This window comes from Protopterus annectens, chromosome 2.part0, assembly GCF_019279795.1.
Source record: "Protopterus annectens isolate FY-2018-M chromosome 2.part0, PAN1.0, whole genome shotgun sequence".
NCBI classification, from domain to species: domain Eukaryota; kingdom Metazoa; phylum Chordata; order Ceratodontiformes; family Protopteridae; genus Protopterus; species Protopterus annectens.
Window position 1 is genome coordinate 621,832,867 of NC_056728.1, and position 18,659 is coordinate 621,851,525.

The window sequence follows — 18,659 nt, forward strand, 5'->3', positions numbered from 1 at the left end:
CACCCACAACTAGCCTAGAACCTCCTTGTGTCGCAAGAAGGAACCAGTAAACAAATTACAGCAAAAACTCATTAATTTAGCATCAAAAACAGTGCAATGTTAAGCAGTTATATCAAAGGTCACTTATTCTGGTATATCTGACTTGCATTGCAGTAGTCAAGTTAAGTGGTTAACACTTCAGGATATTGCAGCACTGTGCAGGTAGGAAGATGGGAAAGAAAAGGTAACTCAAGCTTTATGCAGTCAAGGATGGGCCTTCTTAGTTCGATCTTCTGTTGCTTAATGTCATGTGCAGATGGGATGAGACTGGAATGAGTTTCCAAATACAAGTTTACATTAAGGGCAGACAACTCTAGATCAAGGGTGCTCAGTATTCCTGCTCTGTGAAATATAGTGGGAGTGCTAATTAATTTAAGTAGCTTAAGGAAAGCAATTCCTGTGCTTACTGATTACAGCCAATGAAAGTGGAGAGGTAAGAAATTTTTTTGTCAAAGTTACATAAGGGGAGGGTGGATAGACACTTTTTTAAAACACAGCTGGAGCAGAGAAGGCGGCTGAGAAAAAAATCTGTTCACACAGCAGTCTATGGCAGAGGAGTGTGAGTGAGCTTATTTAGTAAAGCTTTAAAGTTGTTTTCCCTTGTAAATAAACCTCCTAGTTCTTAGCTTCTTTTTCCGTTCACAAGTGATTACCCTTAGATGACCTTTTCTAATTGCTTGGTTACTTTTTAATATGTAGTGGAAAACAAAATGGAGCTTCACAGCAAGGTGTTCTCCAGTTTGATTATTGACTGGGGTGCCTTCTTTGCAGAGTTTGCATGTCCAGCCTGTGTTCATGTGAATTTTTTCTGGGTGGTCAGGTTTCCTTCTGCATTCCAAAGAACTGCAGTAGGTGGATACATTAAATTGGCCTTAGGTGAGAATATGTGTGTGTGTGGTATGGAATAACTGCCGTAGGGCTAGCCACCCATTGTTGTGAACATTGGCTCTAGATGATGGTTATTATTGATGTGACACCGTGATCCCATGTGCAAAAATGGGAAAAGGGGGTAATACATGGAGTGAAATACACCACAATATACAAAAATACAAGAAAAAAATTAAGAAAAACAAAGCTCGCTTTTCCACACAACAGTGTACGTCAGTGTCTTGAATGAACTTTTTCATTGTTCTCTATAAATAAGAGTAGGTTCGCTTTACTATGATCTGTGTTCCCTTTGACTTTGGTTTTATTGTTGAACTATTGGTTTAAAATGTGTGTGCCTACTGTGTTTAAATCTGGAATTTCGTTTAACTTTTTCAGTAAGGTTCTTATGATTCAGGCTATAATGAGGTTGCAGCCACATGTAATTTCATCATTGTCAGCCAGGAGAGATTCAGGCTGTACTCAGTACTGTGTGCTGCTTGGATACAGAAGCTGTCATTATTGGTTATTATACCATGACCCCCCCAAAAACGTGCAGGCTGATTGGCCAGCGTGCCCGTTGTAAATCGAGTTATACTAATGGAAAAAGGTCCGGTCGCCCGGACTTTTTTCCATTAGTATAACTCGTTTTTTTAAAACACTGTCTCGATATGTTAAATGGGTTTAACATAGCGAGACAGCTTTAAAATAAGCAACGGAGATCTCCGTTGCTTATTTTAAAGCTGTCTCGCTATGTTAAACCCATTTAACATAGCAAGGCAGTGTTTAAAAACGGAGAAAGCAAGATCTCCGTTGCTTTTTATGTTTCTATGTTAAATGAGTTTAACATAGCGAGACAGTTTTAAAATAAGCAACGGAGATGTCCGCTGCTTATTTTATTACTGTCTCGCTATGTTAAACTCATTTAACATAGCGAGACACTAAAAAAAGCAATGGAGATCTTGCTTTCTCTGTTGCTTTTGCTCAACTCTGATGTACCGCAGGCGCAGTACATCAGAACTGCCGGATGCCAGACATCTGCGGAAGGGCAGTAAACAGGCATTATACTATGCCATTATTTAAGAAAAGTAATAGTTTCTTTTCTTAAATAATGTCATGGTATAATAGCAATAACCCACTTCTGGGTGTGGGTAATGCTAAATTTACCCACGGTTGGCTTTGTTTGGTCCCGAGGGCTTCGCCCTCGGGACCAAACCACGCCAACCGTGGGTAAATTTAGCATTACCCACACCCAGGCGTGGGTTATTGCTATATTACAGTGCTGCAGTACTATTGTGAAGTAAAAAAAAACTGGCTTCTCTCTGCATGAACTGTATGGAGAATATGAACTGTGAGCTTTTGGTGTGTGGACAAAAAGTAAAGAATTTTATCCTGTTCAAGAAGGGTACTACCATTTCAAAATATGTTTCTCATTTGCTAGGTTTAGGAAATTGCTGATGTAAGCCAGAGGCTGCTACTGCTTAAATAACCTAGCCCTTATGAAATATGGAGCATCAACAGTCATAGCATTTTGGGGCAAGGGGTGAAGGGTTATCATTGTTTCAAATGCAACATATTAAAGTCAGTCATTCCAGTTTGCTGTTTGTTTTGTAGGGGGCAACGTTGGCGGCTTGGTGAGTAACTTTTCTTTGTTTTGCACGTATAAGAAATGTATTCCCTATTTGTTTTGAAATGTTATCTTGTTAAGAACAATATGGACAATTAAAGCATTTGTACACAGTTTTCAGTGTGATAAAGAATAAAAGTTTATGAAACAGCTGGCTTGGTTTAAAAAAAAAACAGGAATAGTTCTTTTAAGTATTTAATTACTGCATTATAGAAGTGTTTCAAGTGTAGTACCATAATTGTCCTAAACCTTTGTGAGCCTACATTCATAATTCAAATGTAAGAAAATATATTTTGTTCTTTTATAAGTAAATGCCAAGAGTAAAATAAGCTAAAAAAAATCTAATGGATTTATTTTAAATCTCTGAATATTAAAAGGTATTAAACACTGGAGCTGCATTCTAAATTCACAAGTAGATGTACAAGATTATGTGCAATGATTTTTGCAAATACCTTCAGGTGGTTTTCTTTCTTCTGAGATGACTGGATGGCTTCCTGCTCTGCAATTAAATTTATTAGGATATTATTTTATTTAATTTTACTTTAATTTCCTGCTTGCAGATTTTAGCTATCCACCATCTGACTAGTGTAGTACTGCCTGTTTTTGCATCATCATGCTTGTCACTTTGATGATGCAAAGTCAGGTTATTTCTGCAATTCCTGCTCTGTACACTGGGTCTTATTTCCTTTGTTTTTGTGAAGTAAGTAAATATCACAGCAGCGCTACACATGAGCTAATTCAAGTTGTTAACAGAAAAGCAGGTTTTGCATCAACTTGCATTTTCAGGAAAATAAGTAAGAAACTTTAATGTCTGGCATTATAAACCCATTGTAATCTAGTAATTTACCCAAAAAGCTAACGTTTTACAAGGGAGAGGCAAGGTAACAAATATGAGGAAAAATCAGTGATGTTCTGCAAAGTCATGGATAGCTACAGAAATGATTCAGTGACGTTAGACAAAAGTGGGGCATCTGAGAGGTATAGACGTTCTGGTGCATGTGTTGTACTTGTGTAACCTTGTAATCTAGGCAGTTTCCAAATTTCATTCCACATTAAAAAAACTCTGGCCACTCAGTGATTTAAAGAGTGAATTTACTGACCATGTTTAAGTCACATGTAAATTGAAAAAATATATATACAGAAAACACACCCAAACAGAACTGACCAATGCTGAAAATCCTCCCTGAATATGTCTTCCACCTTATTGCTATGTTGTTGATGCTTCCGACTCCCAAAGCGATGTCAGCATGTCAGAAGGGAAGCAGAACGTCCTGCAGAGAGGTATCCATGAGGGCAGAGCATGTTAAGGTTATGGAGGTCACTGTGGAAGAGATTTTCATTTTACGAAAAATAAGAATGAGTTAAATGACAAAAAGTACAGCCAAGTTAAGATGCTAGTGAAAAAAACTTATTTTTAAACACATAAACTAATCTGCAGTGTGTTGTTGTAGTCTTATCTCCTGTCAGAAAAATAGCTAATGTAAACTCTTCATTTTGAGTCTGCCATGGTTAACAGTTAAAACAGATTATTTATTTTAGTAAATTAGTGCTTTCTTAATCAGCGGGGCCACGGTGGTGCATGGTTAGCATTGTCGCCTCACAGCAAGAGGTTCTCCGGTTCTATCCTCAGCTGGGGTGCCTTCTGTGTGGAGTCTGCATGTCCTCCCTGTGGTCACCTGGGTTTCCTCCGGGTGCTCCGGTTTCCTCCCACATCCCAAAGACATGCTGTAGGTGGATTGGACACTCCAAATTGGCCCTAGGTGTGAGTGTGTGCATGTGTGTGTGTCTTCAGTGGAAGGTTGGGCGCCGGGCTGGCAACTCGACACCGTAAAACTCCACTGCCAATCATGAGCGGACAGGTGATCCGTTGCGGCGACCCCTAAAAAAAAAACAGGAAAAGCCGAAAGAAGAAGAAGTAGAAGTGCTTTGTTAATCAGAATCCTAGATGAGAAAAACAGTAATTTTCCCTGTAACAAATAGAAGAAATAGTCTGATAGGGAGCATAGCTGGTGGTGGGTGGAGGTTATTAGCAATACCTTTTTTGTGTAGGGGGATTTGCTTAAAAGAATACCCAAATGATTTTACTTCATGAGCTCAGGTTTCATTATTGCATGTTTCTCCACGTTATTCTTGTCTTTGAATGTCGAAATGGGTGGATTACTTTCAGGCTGTTCATCATACTATTTTGATACAGTATCACATGAGCAATGACAATTTAGGAAACATACATTAACAGCCATTCATTAAGATGGTGGAAATATTCTGGATGTTTGATAAGGATATTACAAGTGAATATACCTGCAGTATTCAACAGGTAGCTAGTCGTTCCATGTATGGTCACTGTTACACTACTATTTATGACAAGTTGGAATTAGCTGCAGGCAGTGTCTGCCCAACTGGCTAGAGTCCCAAAGTCTGAATGTAAGGCTGTATCCTGGATCAAAAGTGCAGTCAGTCTGCACCACCTTCATTCCTTAGCTTCACAATTAATGCAACTGCTTGCTGGTAAGATCTATACCTCCCAAGAGCACCCATGAAAAGGAATATGGACATAAATTATTTTTCAAGAGTCAGAAGACATTACTAAGGAATGGAAGACTGCTCACCTGGAGTCTAATAGGTCCATGGAGACCAAATCAGGTGAGGGGGTTTCCTAGCTCCCAGTCTTGGCATCTGTTGCCACTATTGGACTCGACCCCTCCAGTGGAAGATGTGGCAGCAGGTTCCTGTTCTGTTAGCCTTTCCATTTTGAAGCTTTGGCAGATGTGAAGGGTTATGTTCTGTAAAGTGACACTGACTTCTCTGCAAGGATACTGGGACTAACAAAAAGAACAACTGGCCCTTCAGTTTCTGATAGTGCACAATGTATACTGTAAGGACAGAGTATTAACTGCCATTTTAATCTATAATATAGCTTGCATTGTCAGGTAGACACCTCTCACCACTCTCCTTCCCCAAATGTTTGAATGTATAATCATCACACATCTAGCATATGTCAGGCCTTTTTTGCCTCAGGTCCTCTGTGCCATGTTTTCCACCTTATCAGCAAGGCCTTGCCTTGCAGGATTTTAAGAAATTGGCAGTTTACATCGGACCAGAGCTCAATGCAGAACCTAACCCTTTCTGTGGACATCAGTCTAGTAAATGAAAAACAGGACCATGTCCACCAACAGAATATGATTCCTTGCCCAAGGATGGGGAGATTTAGCTTGTATTCTTAGATGCCCACTGTTAAGATATGATTCTGATTTTGAGAAGATTATTTTGCATGCATCATCACTGAATAGCGTTTCCTTTGGGGTGATGCTCAGCCTCATGACTCTGCATTTTAAATGAGCATTCTGTGAAGTATCAGAGACAAAAAAAAGTATCTGTACCTGTTGTCCCTGAATGATCCCAAACCTGTTGCAGTGCTTGCAGCTTTCAAGACTTTTGAAGATGCCTTTGAAGCCCGATTCATAACTCGCCTGCTCCAGAGCAAAAGGATAAGTTTTGCAGTGCTCAGCAGACCTCCCAGTACCTCTGTAAGAATTCAGTTGCAGACCCAGCTGTTTCCCTGGATGTGGCCAGGGGCTTTAAATTAGCTCCTTGCTGCAATACCTCCCAAGACATCAAAGGATTAAGGCATCAGTCTCTGAAAAAGTTGTACATGTGTTTGCCTTCAGGGCTATTAATTGTCAGAACTCACATGACAGTGCATCAAGGAGTGACCTGAAATAAGTGAGGAGATTGCCCTACATTAGAAGTGCAAAACTATTAGTGTACAGTGCCTAGATTGTCTAAGAGCAGAAATTGGGCAAACATGTTATAAAGTGTGGGTGCAGTGTGGTAGATGCAACAACAAGGGGAAACAACTATACAGCTCCTGATTAAGGGGCTAGTCTAGTTGTGAATCCAAACCCTTTAAGGTAATGTGAAAGAACAGCTACTTAATGCATACTTGGACAGTGATCTCCTTTTCAGACCTCCCTGGGAAGAAAGTTTCAAAAACCTGGAGGAAACAGGAGAAACATTGGAAGTGGTTAACCAGCAGTTCCATCAACCCATCCCTAATTATAGCAGAAATTATCCTTCTAACCATTGGCCTTGATATTACTATTATACTAGGTGAAACAAAAATTCTTTGAGAGATGAAATGGCAAGGGAAGAAAAATATGTTGGGAAGGCCTGCTGACAATTTCTCTTCATGACCCTCCAGTCAATCATGACTGCAAAGACAGCTCTTTCCTCTTCCACATTCCCTACCCACCAGTACAGCAATTCCCCTCCCTCCACCTCCTTGGAACAAGCTGATGCTTTTCAGAAAAAAAAATTGGATGAACACAAAGTCCGATAAATGGGTCTTAGATTTTATCACCTCAAGGTATAAAATAGAATTTAAGGACTGGGGGGGGGGGGCTTCTTACCCCTGCTCAGTATTCTGCTGGGACAAGGAGTAGTATAAGGCCTCCCACCAGAAGAACAGGGAAAAGATTTTTACTTCAGACTTTTCCTAATCTCTAAGAGAGACAGGCCATGGAGGCCTATTCTGGACCTTTTCAAATTGCATCTCTTTTTAAAGATCCCAAAGTTCAAAATGCTTATCCCTGCATTCATTCCTTTCCTTGTTAATGCCCAAAACCTTCCTACTGAAGGAGCAGTACAGAGGGACATGGTTATCCTTGTTGGGCCCTCACAGATAAACTGTAGAAAGCAGGACTTCCTAACCACAACTGAAGCATGGTGGTCATATAAGAAGTCATAGTCTATATACATACCCAGATTTGTGATAAGAGTCTGTTTTAAGAGGAATGCTGGTAGTTTGATGGGAAGTTTACCAAAGGTATCTCTGCTGCACTGCTTGGTAATTAGGGTGAGCTTGTTGCTCAAACACTAAATGCTGGTCTGATTCAAACTCTGATGGAGAATTTGGATGTCCTGGGGAGAGTTGACAACAGTTAACCTGTAGTTGTCTACAAACTTGGTTAGCTAAACACTTCAAATGGCTAGTTTCACCTCTGAGAAGTAGATGATGAGCAAGAGGGGAATCCATGACAGAGGCCTGTGGAGCACAATTAGTGTCATCCCTGCAACTGGGGAAGATACTGGTTACCTTTTAAGTGTGAGTTCTGACCTTAAACTGATTTTCTGTCCACTAGATAGCATAAAGGGTAACATTGAAACTGTAGAGTTTTATCTATGAATGCTCACATTAAGAATGGTGTCAGAGGCCATGACTAGGTCTAGATAGGCAGTAAGGACAGTCTGACCCTTAAGACATGCCGCACAGCATTGAGGACAATAAGCCACAGATGAATACTGCTGAAAACAAAAACTATGAACACCATATGAAGTCCAAGTTCTATGGTGTGAATGAAAGCGCTCAACTTTTACTAGTTCATTAAAGTGATTCTGGTCATTAACTGGTGTTTGCAGTTCTTATTTTTATTTGTAGTCATCTATGGTCTACTGTCGTGTACGCAGTGCGCATGTTAAGTTGGCGACTGAGTTGCTTTTGTAGGTGCTTGTGCTTGTATTTAGACAGTCTGACCCTTGTGTACATCAGCTAAATTGAGTAGACATGACATGTTTTTAACAAGTTCAGATTTGCTATCTTATAAGGTTTGAAAGTCATATGTGTCTTTGTTAATTAGTTGAAACTTTAGATAATGCTAATAAAATTAATAGGCCTGCGGTTACTGGTGTCAGTTGTGTTGCTGCCTTTGTAGAGAGGCACAATTGTGGTTGTTTTCCAAGTTTCAAGAACACAGTCTGTGGAGATACTGAGGTTAAAGTGTTTTAAAAGGTGGCTGGGCTACATTGTGCCGATACCTGCAGACAGACAGCATGGAATATTGTTGGGACATGTGGAACTAGTGTGTTAGTTTTAGAGATGGCTGATATGACTTGCTGTTGTGTAATTACAGTAGGGGGATATTGGAGGGAGAACTGGGGCAGTATGACTAGGGGGGATGTGATGACGTGAGGTATTGCCAGCTATGCCAGGAGAAATACAACACTACGCCAGCATCGCTAGCTGGAGTTTTGTAAACAAATTGTGTCATTTGTATATCAAACTGATTTGTACAGGTGCTTTTGTTGCAAATATATTTGTAAAGCTGCTTATGTTAAAAATGTGCCAACAGTGGGTCCTGCTAGACATTAAAGAGATACACCTGTATGTCAGACTGTATTGTAACTGTTGAAATGAATATATTGTAACAGAGAATACTGGAAGAGGAGAGGTTAATCTCAGTCCAGCTAACTTTGAAAAGTAGTCTGGAATTAAATTACTTGGTTTAGGCCATAAAGATTGTATCTTATATTTCTGACTGTAGCTAGAGACAAGATGTCTATGAAAACTAGGACTAGAAATCTTACTGTGTTGTCCTTAGGGGTGATCTAATTGCTACCCTGGATGAGTGGAAGTTTTTGAAATGTTTTTATAGCTTCCAGATGCTACAGCACATCTTAGCAAAGCTCCATGTGTTTGCACTATGACACATGCTAAATTCTGGTTCAGTTTCTAGTAAAGGGGGTAGTGTGGGAACCAGAAGTCAGATGACCAGATGCATGTGATGTCATTCTGTTGTCCAGCACTGAAATGATGGTTTAATACTAGATGAGACAGAAGTCTCAGAGCAGTCTGTTTTTGAAACCTGACAAAGAAAGACCACTCATCTGCATCATCACCTTTCCATCTGTGTTATTTTTAATAGTTCCTGTCATTGAAACTTGGTGTTTATTGTAAAGAGATATTTAGTATTTTCATGTTCTTTTATTATTTATTGCATGTATTTAAACTTTTTGTTGTGGCTGGTCTTTTAGAGAATATTTTAATGTTTGAGAGTGCTTATTTATTTGGTGACACTGTGGCCACTCCTGAAAGCCTTGCTGCATTAGTCAGACACTAATATTTGTATTAGTATTCATTTTACTCAATATGATTGAGTATTCTTGTTAAACCTTAGAGTAGCTGGCTTTGGAGTGTTCTAGTGGCAGTGTCTACCTTCTAGACTGGACAGAAGGGGCATAGCTGGTAAATCTGTGCCAGCCTTTCCCAGGTGTGTGTGTGTGTGTGTGTGTGTGTGTGTGTGTGTGTGTGTGTGTGTGTGTTTAAATCAAATCTCAAGAGTGTGTGTGTCATCTACTTGGAGGAGGGACACAGAAAACTGGTGTCACAGAGAGGATGGTGGAGGACTTGGCTTGGAACACTCGGCTGAGGACTCAACTCTACAGCTGTGGTCAGTGTGGAGACTTATTTGGGGCCTGGTGAGAGAGAGGGAAACCCAGACCCAGGACTGGACTGTGTTCTGTTAGGGGAAATTGTGCTTGGTGCAGAGAGCGTCAGAAAATGCTTGTGTATTTATTTTTATTCCAAGTGAATGTCCCACACTGGTGTCCGTGGTGAGGATTGATACTCCTTGGTCACTTGCTCAGAGGAGGGGTGTCACAGGGGGCATAAATGTAGGCTGAATTTATCTGCAGGGATATTAGTTATGGTTTGAGGGTCATAGATGTGGGACACACCATTAGATATAAGTTTGTGCTGAACTAGGTGAACAATGACTTGTGCTTATCCTTGACATTGATGGCCAGTCTTTAAGTTCAAAGCTGCATTTGTACTTTCAGATGGTTCATCCAAGAATCTTATCTTACTACTTCGAGATCACCTCTACAGTGAAGAAGAGTGGATTTTTTTATAAAATCATATACCTTTTCTTTTATCCTGTGGAAGTGATTTATGTGGGACTTCCACCATGCAGTCTTACTGATGAATTTGGTTTGTTTTGTGGAATATGACAGTTTTCTCAGTAAATCTGTAAGTAGTAAGTAGCTGTCTTTCAAAAAATCCTGCAGTTCAGTAAGATTTTTATGGGTGAGGGGATATGTATTAAGGGTGAAGCTGGATGAGCTGATTTAACCAGGGAGGTAATAACATATGGATGAGTACACGAAGGAGAGCAGTTGGGAACAAGCTGAGAACAAGCTCAAAAAGTTTAACAGCCTTGTTGGGGAGTAGGACTGTTTACATTGTGGAATTACATCTTAAAAATTGAGGAATCTCTTGGCATATTTATTGGAGTTTGCATAGGTTTGCCTGTTGTTTGTAGGATAATTAGTCCTCACATAGCAACAGTAATCCAAAGTTGGCTAGGGTAGCTTATGACTGGGGGATTTTAAGAGCGAAAACAAATCACAGCTAGATGATATTCAGTAGTGGTAGTATAAAACAGTAGGAACAGTTAACAGGTAAGTGATTGAGCAGTCCTAGTTATTTGCTTGCTAACCAGGTTAAGAATATTGATTCTCGTGGACCTTTTTCAGATTCTGCCCAAGAAGACTAGCTTTTTAAATTCCTTGCTCAGGAATATACAGTTAGTCAAATGGAGGCTGAGGGAATTAAGCTCTGGACCACAGGAAGTGGTTTAACAGCTCACAGCCGTAATCCCCCACACTAACTGCCAGATGCCACTTGTAAAAGGTACACAGAGAGGACAGTAAATCAGACCAAGAATGAACAAATACACACACACGTGTGCGCACATACACACACACACACACACACACACACACACACACACACACACACACACACACACACACACACACACACACACACACCAAGGAACATATGTTTCCAGAGTCACACAAGGTGGCTTTCTTAGTAGTAGGAAAAATTACCTGTTTGGCTGGATGTGGTCATTGGGTGCTTTGTTGGCTATTTCACATTACAGGTCACTTTTGGCCTCTAATGCTGAAGTTGGTGCAGTTTTCTGTAGCAGACTGTAAGGGTAGTAGGTCAGTGACATTTTCATTCTACAGGTGACTTCTAGTTTTGGTACAGCTTTTGTAAAAAGTTTGTGCTGAGTGGTGTGGAATATGCAAGGAAAGGAAGGGAGTGTTGGTACCACGGTGGTAGTAATTGATAGAGAAGCAAGTGGAAAGTGGGATAGTCTGATCTGTACACCAAAAGGTAGGTGTTGCTGGCTGTTTCTTGAGCTGACCTGCAGGATTGCTGTGCATGACTTGGCCAAAAAGAGAGCTGAGCTGCTTAAATTTCCAAATTTAAAACTCCAGGCAGCCCTGATGAAGTGGGAGCAAGCCAACTTAAGATAGATTTGAGTAGAATCTACTCCTGCCAAAAAATTGCCCTTCCTTTCACAAAGTGCAAACTGGCAAACACTCTAGGCAGGTCTAAGCAGACATCTCATGCAGGATCCTCCCCAAAGTATGTAGTTTAGTCTGAAATGGAAAAAGTCTTGTAGAGCACTTGTTTTCTCCTCTCTTTGTCCTTCTACTCTTTTCAGGGTATTCACTATTGCACATTTCACAGCTCAGCCAAACAGAATGTCAAGCTGCACAGTGGTATAGGCTTAAAGATCCACTACCCTGACAAAACAGGAGTCAGATGAATTGTGCAAAGTCTAGTAGAATCTTCCCCTCTCAGTCGTTTGAAATGAGGAAGCTTGCCCTTCCTTTTGCAAAGTATAAATTGACACACACTCCACGGAGGTCCAAGCAGGCAGCTCACACACAAATCCTCAGTGTAGGCCCATATGGAAAATGTAGATCAACTGTTTTCTCACCTTCATCTCTTTTCTGATCTGTCTTTCAAGATACACATTGTGACATAGTTCACAGTTCAGCCAGAAGGAGTGCCAAGCTGAGTAGTGGCCCAAATTTAAAAATCTAGGTGGCCCTGACAAAGTAGCAGCCCAAACAAATCAGTCTGTAGTTTCAAGTGGATGGAATTTGCCTGTCTGAGAGTTATCTAGAATGAGGATTTTGTCTTTCGTCTTACAAAGTTATTAAATATTCCAGACAAGTTCAAACAGGCTGTTCTCACAGTAACCATCACAAAGGTGCAGTGAAGTCACTTGATTTGTCCTCTCCTCTACTTGTCTGATTTCAGAATGTGCACTGTTAAGTGGTCAACACCTCAGCCAAACTGGGCTTTCATAAGGACCAAGTGATTTATTTTTACTGATACCTGTATGACTTCTGCAAGCACACTCCATTGAGATAGTGCAGGAAAAATCCACTAAACCCTCATGTCTCCCAAACTTTTTTTTCCATGACTTTACCCAAGTCCAATGTAATAACCTAGAACACGAAAGTGTTTCTGATGTCTGTACTGGACATAACCCTGAACATGGTCTTCCTACCTCTGAAAGTCAAGTTCATAGCATATTTTTCATAGAACAGTTGCAGAGGACAACCCTGTTAGTAAGGGAGTTCCTTGTGTCGCTAAGTTATGTGACATCCATTATCAAAATGGCACCCCTTTTAAGAGTCCATATGTGAAAAATCCAGCAGTACTTAAAGAACTTGTGCATCAGAGTTTGTAACCCCTGGAGAATGTGCTTGTATTCCTGCCATGTTTACAGAAAGAGTATGCTTCCTCAGATTCCCACTTCTAGGACGATGTATGGATGCTCTTTCAGCTGCATCCCAACAGTCAAGCGTTTACTACTGGTACATTAGATATAGCCTCAGGAACACCCATCCACAGCTTGAAGATGCTGAATTAGGGGATCCAGAAATGGAGAAAGCAGGATACTAACATCAAGTTGATGTTACTTTTTTATGTTAGAAAAAACAAAGGAAACTCAAAACCAGATACAAAAACAAAAAATGCTGAGAAACCAATCCACAGATACTATTTATTGTTAGCTCTTTCATACACAAAATCCATGCACTTCTTCAGACAACATGACCCAGTATACCAAGACTTATATAAAAAGTAAAAAAAAAAAAAAAAACATTTAAGCAGATAATAGGTTCATAGATTCATAGGTTTATACTAGGCTATCTGCCCTAAGGCATTTATAAGCCTAGCCCAAATTTTTGTGGCTTACGCCACCCCTTATATGAAAAAATACTGTGCCCATTAGTTTGTTGTGCCTCTGTCCAGCAGTGACACAGAGATGATTCCTGGGGTAAACCTACGATCTCCCATCCACAGGTCTAGATTTCTCTTGAACAGAGTCAGCAAGGTGCTCTGCCTCACATGGACCGGGATTTTATTCCACAGCATAGGGAGTCTCTGAGTGATAAATCTATCCCTCCAGCACGCCCTATTTATATCCGTGCTAAGGTTTAAGTCGCTTGCTCTAGTGGTTTTGGTGGATTTGGATTTTTGAGGTGGAGCATGTCCATTAATTCCGGGTTGGACATGGCCTTGTATGTCAGGCACATGTCACCTCTGAGCAGACGGTATGCGACTGAATAGAGCTGGAGTTTCTTCAATCTGGCAGCATATGACAGATTTTGGAGTCCCTTTATCCTTTTGGTGAGGAACTTTTGGGGTCTCTCCAATTGCTGCAGATGTCGGGTGAGATACATCCCGAATGGGGCATTGTACTCGATCATTGGTCTGATAAGTGAAGAGTACAGGGGAACAATGACCTCACTAGATCTGGATGTGAATCCCTTCATGATCAGGTGGGCAATGTAGAAGGTCTTTCTAACCACTTTAGCAACGTGAGTGTCAAAAGAAAGGCCACTGTCAACCTGGGTCCCCAGGTCCCTGATAAACCTCTTCTGTGCTTAGTGGATTGCCACCTATATGATAGCTTGGGGTTACCTTGTTTTTCCCCGAAGGGTATGACTATACATTTTTTGGCGTTTAACGTCAGGCCATGGCTCTGGCACCAGCTATCTGTTTCCGTGAGTCCCTTCTGAAGGATATCCGTGTCCGATGCACTTTCCACTATGGCGCCCAGTTTGCAGTCGTCTGCAAACTGTCAGCCAAAGTCCTCCCATGTTGGCCTGTACTTCTGAGAAGTAGATGCCAAACAATAGGGGGCCAAGGACCGAGCCCTGTGGGACACCACTTGTGACCGGCTTGGAGTCTGACATAGCGCCAGCAACTCTAACCCTGTGGGTTCTGTCCTTAAGCCAGTTTGCAACCCATCTTGTGACATATGGGTTTACATTTAAGCTGGTAAGTTTTTCTACAATACCCGAGTGGGGTATTGTGTCGAAAGCCTTTGCAAGGTCAAGGTAGGCTGTATGGACTGCCTTTCCCTCATCAATGGCCTTGGTGACTGTTTCGAAGAAGTCGACCAAGTTCAAAAGGCATGATCTTCCCTTGACAAAGCCAAACTGGGTCGGGTCCAATGTCTGCAAGTCCCCTATATCTTTGATGTTATGTGATCCTATCTCGCCTACATTCTGACTGATGGGTTCGGAGCCGATCCCTCGGCTCCGACTCGGCACGCTTATGCCAAAGAGCGAAGTCTCTTATTGGCTGAGCTTATTATATCCCAGGATGCACCACTACCATTCCCCCAGATCTCGTTTGCAGCTAACCTGCGAAGACGTGGTCTCGAGCTGGCTGAGCTGAGTAGTTATTTTTTGACTAACTTTTCTGTCAGTTTTGCTGTTTTCTTTCAAAAAAAGCTGTTTTAACAGCTATTCTTACATTGTTGTGTGGTTGGTTTGAATTTCTTGTGAAATTTTGTTGTGTGACTGGGTTGTGTTTGGTAGGCCCCCCTTTCATCTAGGGCCTTCCCGGTTATTCAACCCTTCTATATTTTATATATAGTAAAAGGCTTTAAAGTTTTTGGTAGCTGTTTGTTCTTACAGGGTTTCAAAGTCCCCTGTCATTTGCGAGTGATAACTAAGCCTATACTTAGGGGCAGTAATTGTATTTCTTCCAGTCAGATTACTGAAATTCCCCCCATAATGTCTCAGAATCCTAGGCCTTCGGGCTTTAAAAAATGTGTAAAATGTAGTTTCAAAATGTCCATCACGGACGATCACTCGCTCTGTGTGTATTGCTTAGGGGCAAAACATTTACAGGAATCATGTAGCGTATGTCACGCTTTTTCCTCAAGGGTCCTCCAGGAGAGGAAAAATAAATTAATTCTTAAGAGATTGATTAAACCTTCTTTCGAAGAAGCTTTGGCATCCTCTCCTTCTCCGGCCAAAAAGAAAAGGGCGTCGGTTCCGACCAGTCCGTCGGATCCGACCGCTAAGAAACATAGGCAGGCCTCTCCTTCGGCTCCAAGGACTTCGGAGCCGAGGTCGGAACGGTCTGCCTCGATGCCACCAGTATCGACTCCTCTGGCTTCGGAGCCGATGGCTGGGGCATCGAGAGGCGGGTCACCTTCGTCGGCTCCACTGCTCTCGGAGCCGACAAAGGTTGCCCGCTCAGACACTTCCTCCTCGGCGCCGAAGCCCACCTCGGCACCGATGGAATCTGGTATGTGTATTCCCTCGGCGCCGATACTCATCGAGTCGCCTCGGAGCCGGTCCCCTAGCCCTTTGGGGCCGTTGGAGAGGCCGTCTCGAACCCGTTCTGTTTCCTCTCGGTCTTCGAGGATGTCAGATTCTGATATAGACAGGGTGCTCCAAAGACTGTTCCAGTCTCCAGTCTTCCAAAAATTTGTTTCGGTTCCGACCCAATTGGCTTCGGAGCCGATGACCTTGGTCCACCCCATTGCCATTCCTCCTCCGACTGCTTCGGCTCCGTGGAGCAGGTGCTGTTGGAGCCGGTGGAGATCTCAGGGTCGGCTCCGACCCTTACTCCAACCCGGGCCTTCGGGTCCGAGTTTGGTACGCGGACTTCTTCGGCTGGACCCGGGGTGATGTTTGGGACCTATGCTTTCGGTTCCGAGCCTCCCCTCGGTGCCGGCTGCGGGACTTCCGTCGGCTATCACGGCTCCGGGGACCGGACACTCCCAGGATTCTGGGGGTCCGGCTTTCAGAGCCATGAGGAGTGCCTTGGCCAAGTCCTCTTCGGCCATCTCTCCGGCTTTACCGGCACCTTCCCTGGGCGTGGAGACTGGGTCTTTGGCAGTTCCCCTGTCCGTAGTCAGCGGAGCCCCGGGGCCTGAGGTTACCCCCAGTGGGGGTTCCCCTCCTCCTGAGGGTTCTTCGGAGTTGTCTTCGGAGGAACCCCCAAGGAAGAGATCGTGCAAGAGGAAGCACGTGGACTCCCCCGAGTCTATTACATCAGACACTGATCTGGATGATGCAGAGGGGTCCCCGAAGTCGTCCTCGGATGATGTCTCATTTGCAGACATCTTAGAGATCCTCAAACAACGAGGCGGCTGGATATCCAAACCCCCCTCTGCTGACGAGTCAGTGCTCCTCAAGGCCTTTGGGGCTCAGCCCTCCGCCTCCTGGGTGTCTCCGCCTTGACGAGCTTCTGGATTTAGTTTGTCGGGCGTGGGAACACCCAGATACCGTGGAACCAGTCCCTACACGTCCAAATAAATTTTTGTCTGCTCCCCCCGAGAAGGAGTTCCTCACTAAAGGCGTGGCTGTAGATGCCATGGTGGTGGCATCTGCTACACAACAGGACGTGGCAGAGGCTTCAGCGTCCGTCCATCCTCCTAATAAGGAGTCTAGGAGTATGGACAGGTGCGGAAGCGCACCCTGACTTCAGCGGCCTTTACTTTAAGGTCTCTGAATTATTTGGCACATTTTACCAGGCTTCAGAGGGATCTGGTCAAGGAGTTGTCAGATTCCCTCGGGTAACCTACCTGAGCAGCTAGCCCAGTCGGTTAGCTCTCAGTTGGCTATCCTTACGTCAATTTCTAACTCGTCCATGAGGCTCATTTCCTATGCGGCCGAAGGGGCGGGTAGAGCGGCAGGCACAGGCGTGGCTCTACGGAGACAAGCCTGGCTCCGCTTGTGTCAGTTCATGGAGGCCTTCAAGTCTTCCTTCACGACGCTCCCTTTGATGGGTCCTCATTGTTTGGACCCAAGGTTAAAGACACCCTTACCCGCTGTGAGCAAGAGGGAAAAACTTTATCTGCCATAGGTGCCCGTTATTCCACTCCCTTTTGGCCTTACCCCAAGGCTAAAGGAGGTGGGAAAATGTGGTTCCGCAAGTCTCGCAAGTTTTTCTCCCAACAGCAGGAAGATTCCCCTTCCAGAGGCAGAGGACGGGGAAATTTTTCAGGGAGACGCCGTCCCAGAGGCGGCAGAGGGCCCCGCAATTCTGGAGACCGCGAGTCCTTTCGTGGCTCTTCAGCCTCCCACACATCATGAGGGATTGCCCGGCTGTGCTGCTCCGGAGCCAGTCGGGTGTCGTTTTGCCAAGCACCTAAAAGCCTGGGAATCAATCACTCAGGACAAATGGGTGCTTCAGATCATTGCCGGAGGTTACACCATCCCATTCACATACTCCCCCCCACCGTCCAAAAAAATCCCGGACCCACCACCCAGTCAAAGGGAAATAGCAGCCGCAGAAGCTTTAAAGCTGCTAGAAAAAGGAGTCATCCAACCGGTCCCCACAGACCAGATCGGATCAGGAAATTACTCCAGGTTCTTTTAGTGCCAAAAGACAGGGGACCTGAGACCAATATTGGATCTCAGCAGACTGAACCAATCCATCACGAAATCCAAATTCCGAATGGTCACGTTACAATCCATTCTCCCATTGTTGGAGAAGGATGTTTGGATGTGCTCCATAGACCTCAAGGACGCCTATTATCACATACCGATACATCAGGCGTCCAGGAGGTATCTGCGCTTCAGCCTGGGAGTCAGTCATTACCAATTTTGCTCTGCCCTTTGGTCTCACCACAGCCCCCAGGGTGTTCACCAAGTGTTTGGCAGTAGTGACGGCTCACCTCAGAAGTCTTGGATTCCAAGTGTTTCCCTATCTCGACGACTGGCTCCTGACTGCCACCACCAGGCATCTACTAATGGACAACCTCAAAGCCACCATCTCCTGGGTATTTCCCTGGGGATTACATTCAATTGGTCAAAGTCTGTCTTGCTGCCCTCTCAACGCATAAAGTTTATAGGAGCAGAGATAGACTCAAGATTGATGCGTCTTTCTTCCTGCCGAAAGGATCCAAACTTTACAGGGCCAAGTTCAAGCTCTGATCTCGAGATCCAAAGCCCCAGCCAGGATGGTTCTACAAGTTTTAGGCTCAATGTCTGCCACGGTTCTTTAGTTCCTCTGGCAAGATTACACATGAGGATTCTTCAGTGGCTCTTGTCAACTCAATGGTCCTTTCAGGATCTTCCCTCAATCATCACATCATGATTACGGAAATATGCAAAGGGACCTTCGCTGGTGGCTTCAGACATCCAATTTGAATCAAGGAAAACCCTTTGTTCTCCCTCTCCAGTGGTTACCCTGACGACAGATGCCTCCCAGATAGGGTGGGGGCATTGTCTG

At 43.4% G+C, this 18,659-nt stretch overlaps 1 protein-coding gene across 4 annotated transcripts in view; it reads left to right on the forward strand.

Moving 5' to 3' along the window:
• The window catches only part of SERHL2 (serine hydrolase like 2), a 1,152,218-nt gene that overhangs the window by 543,067 nt on the left and 590,492 nt on the right, over positions 1–18,659 (forward strand). For all 4 annotated transcript variants that reach the window (XM_044060988.1, XM_044060991.1, XM_044060989.1 and 1 more), the window contains exon 6: positions 2,518–2,537. In XM_044060988.1, coding sequence (XP_043916923.1) covers positions 2,518–2,537 — 20 coding nt within the window. The remainder of the gene's footprint in view (positions 1–2,517; positions 2,538–18,659) is intronic.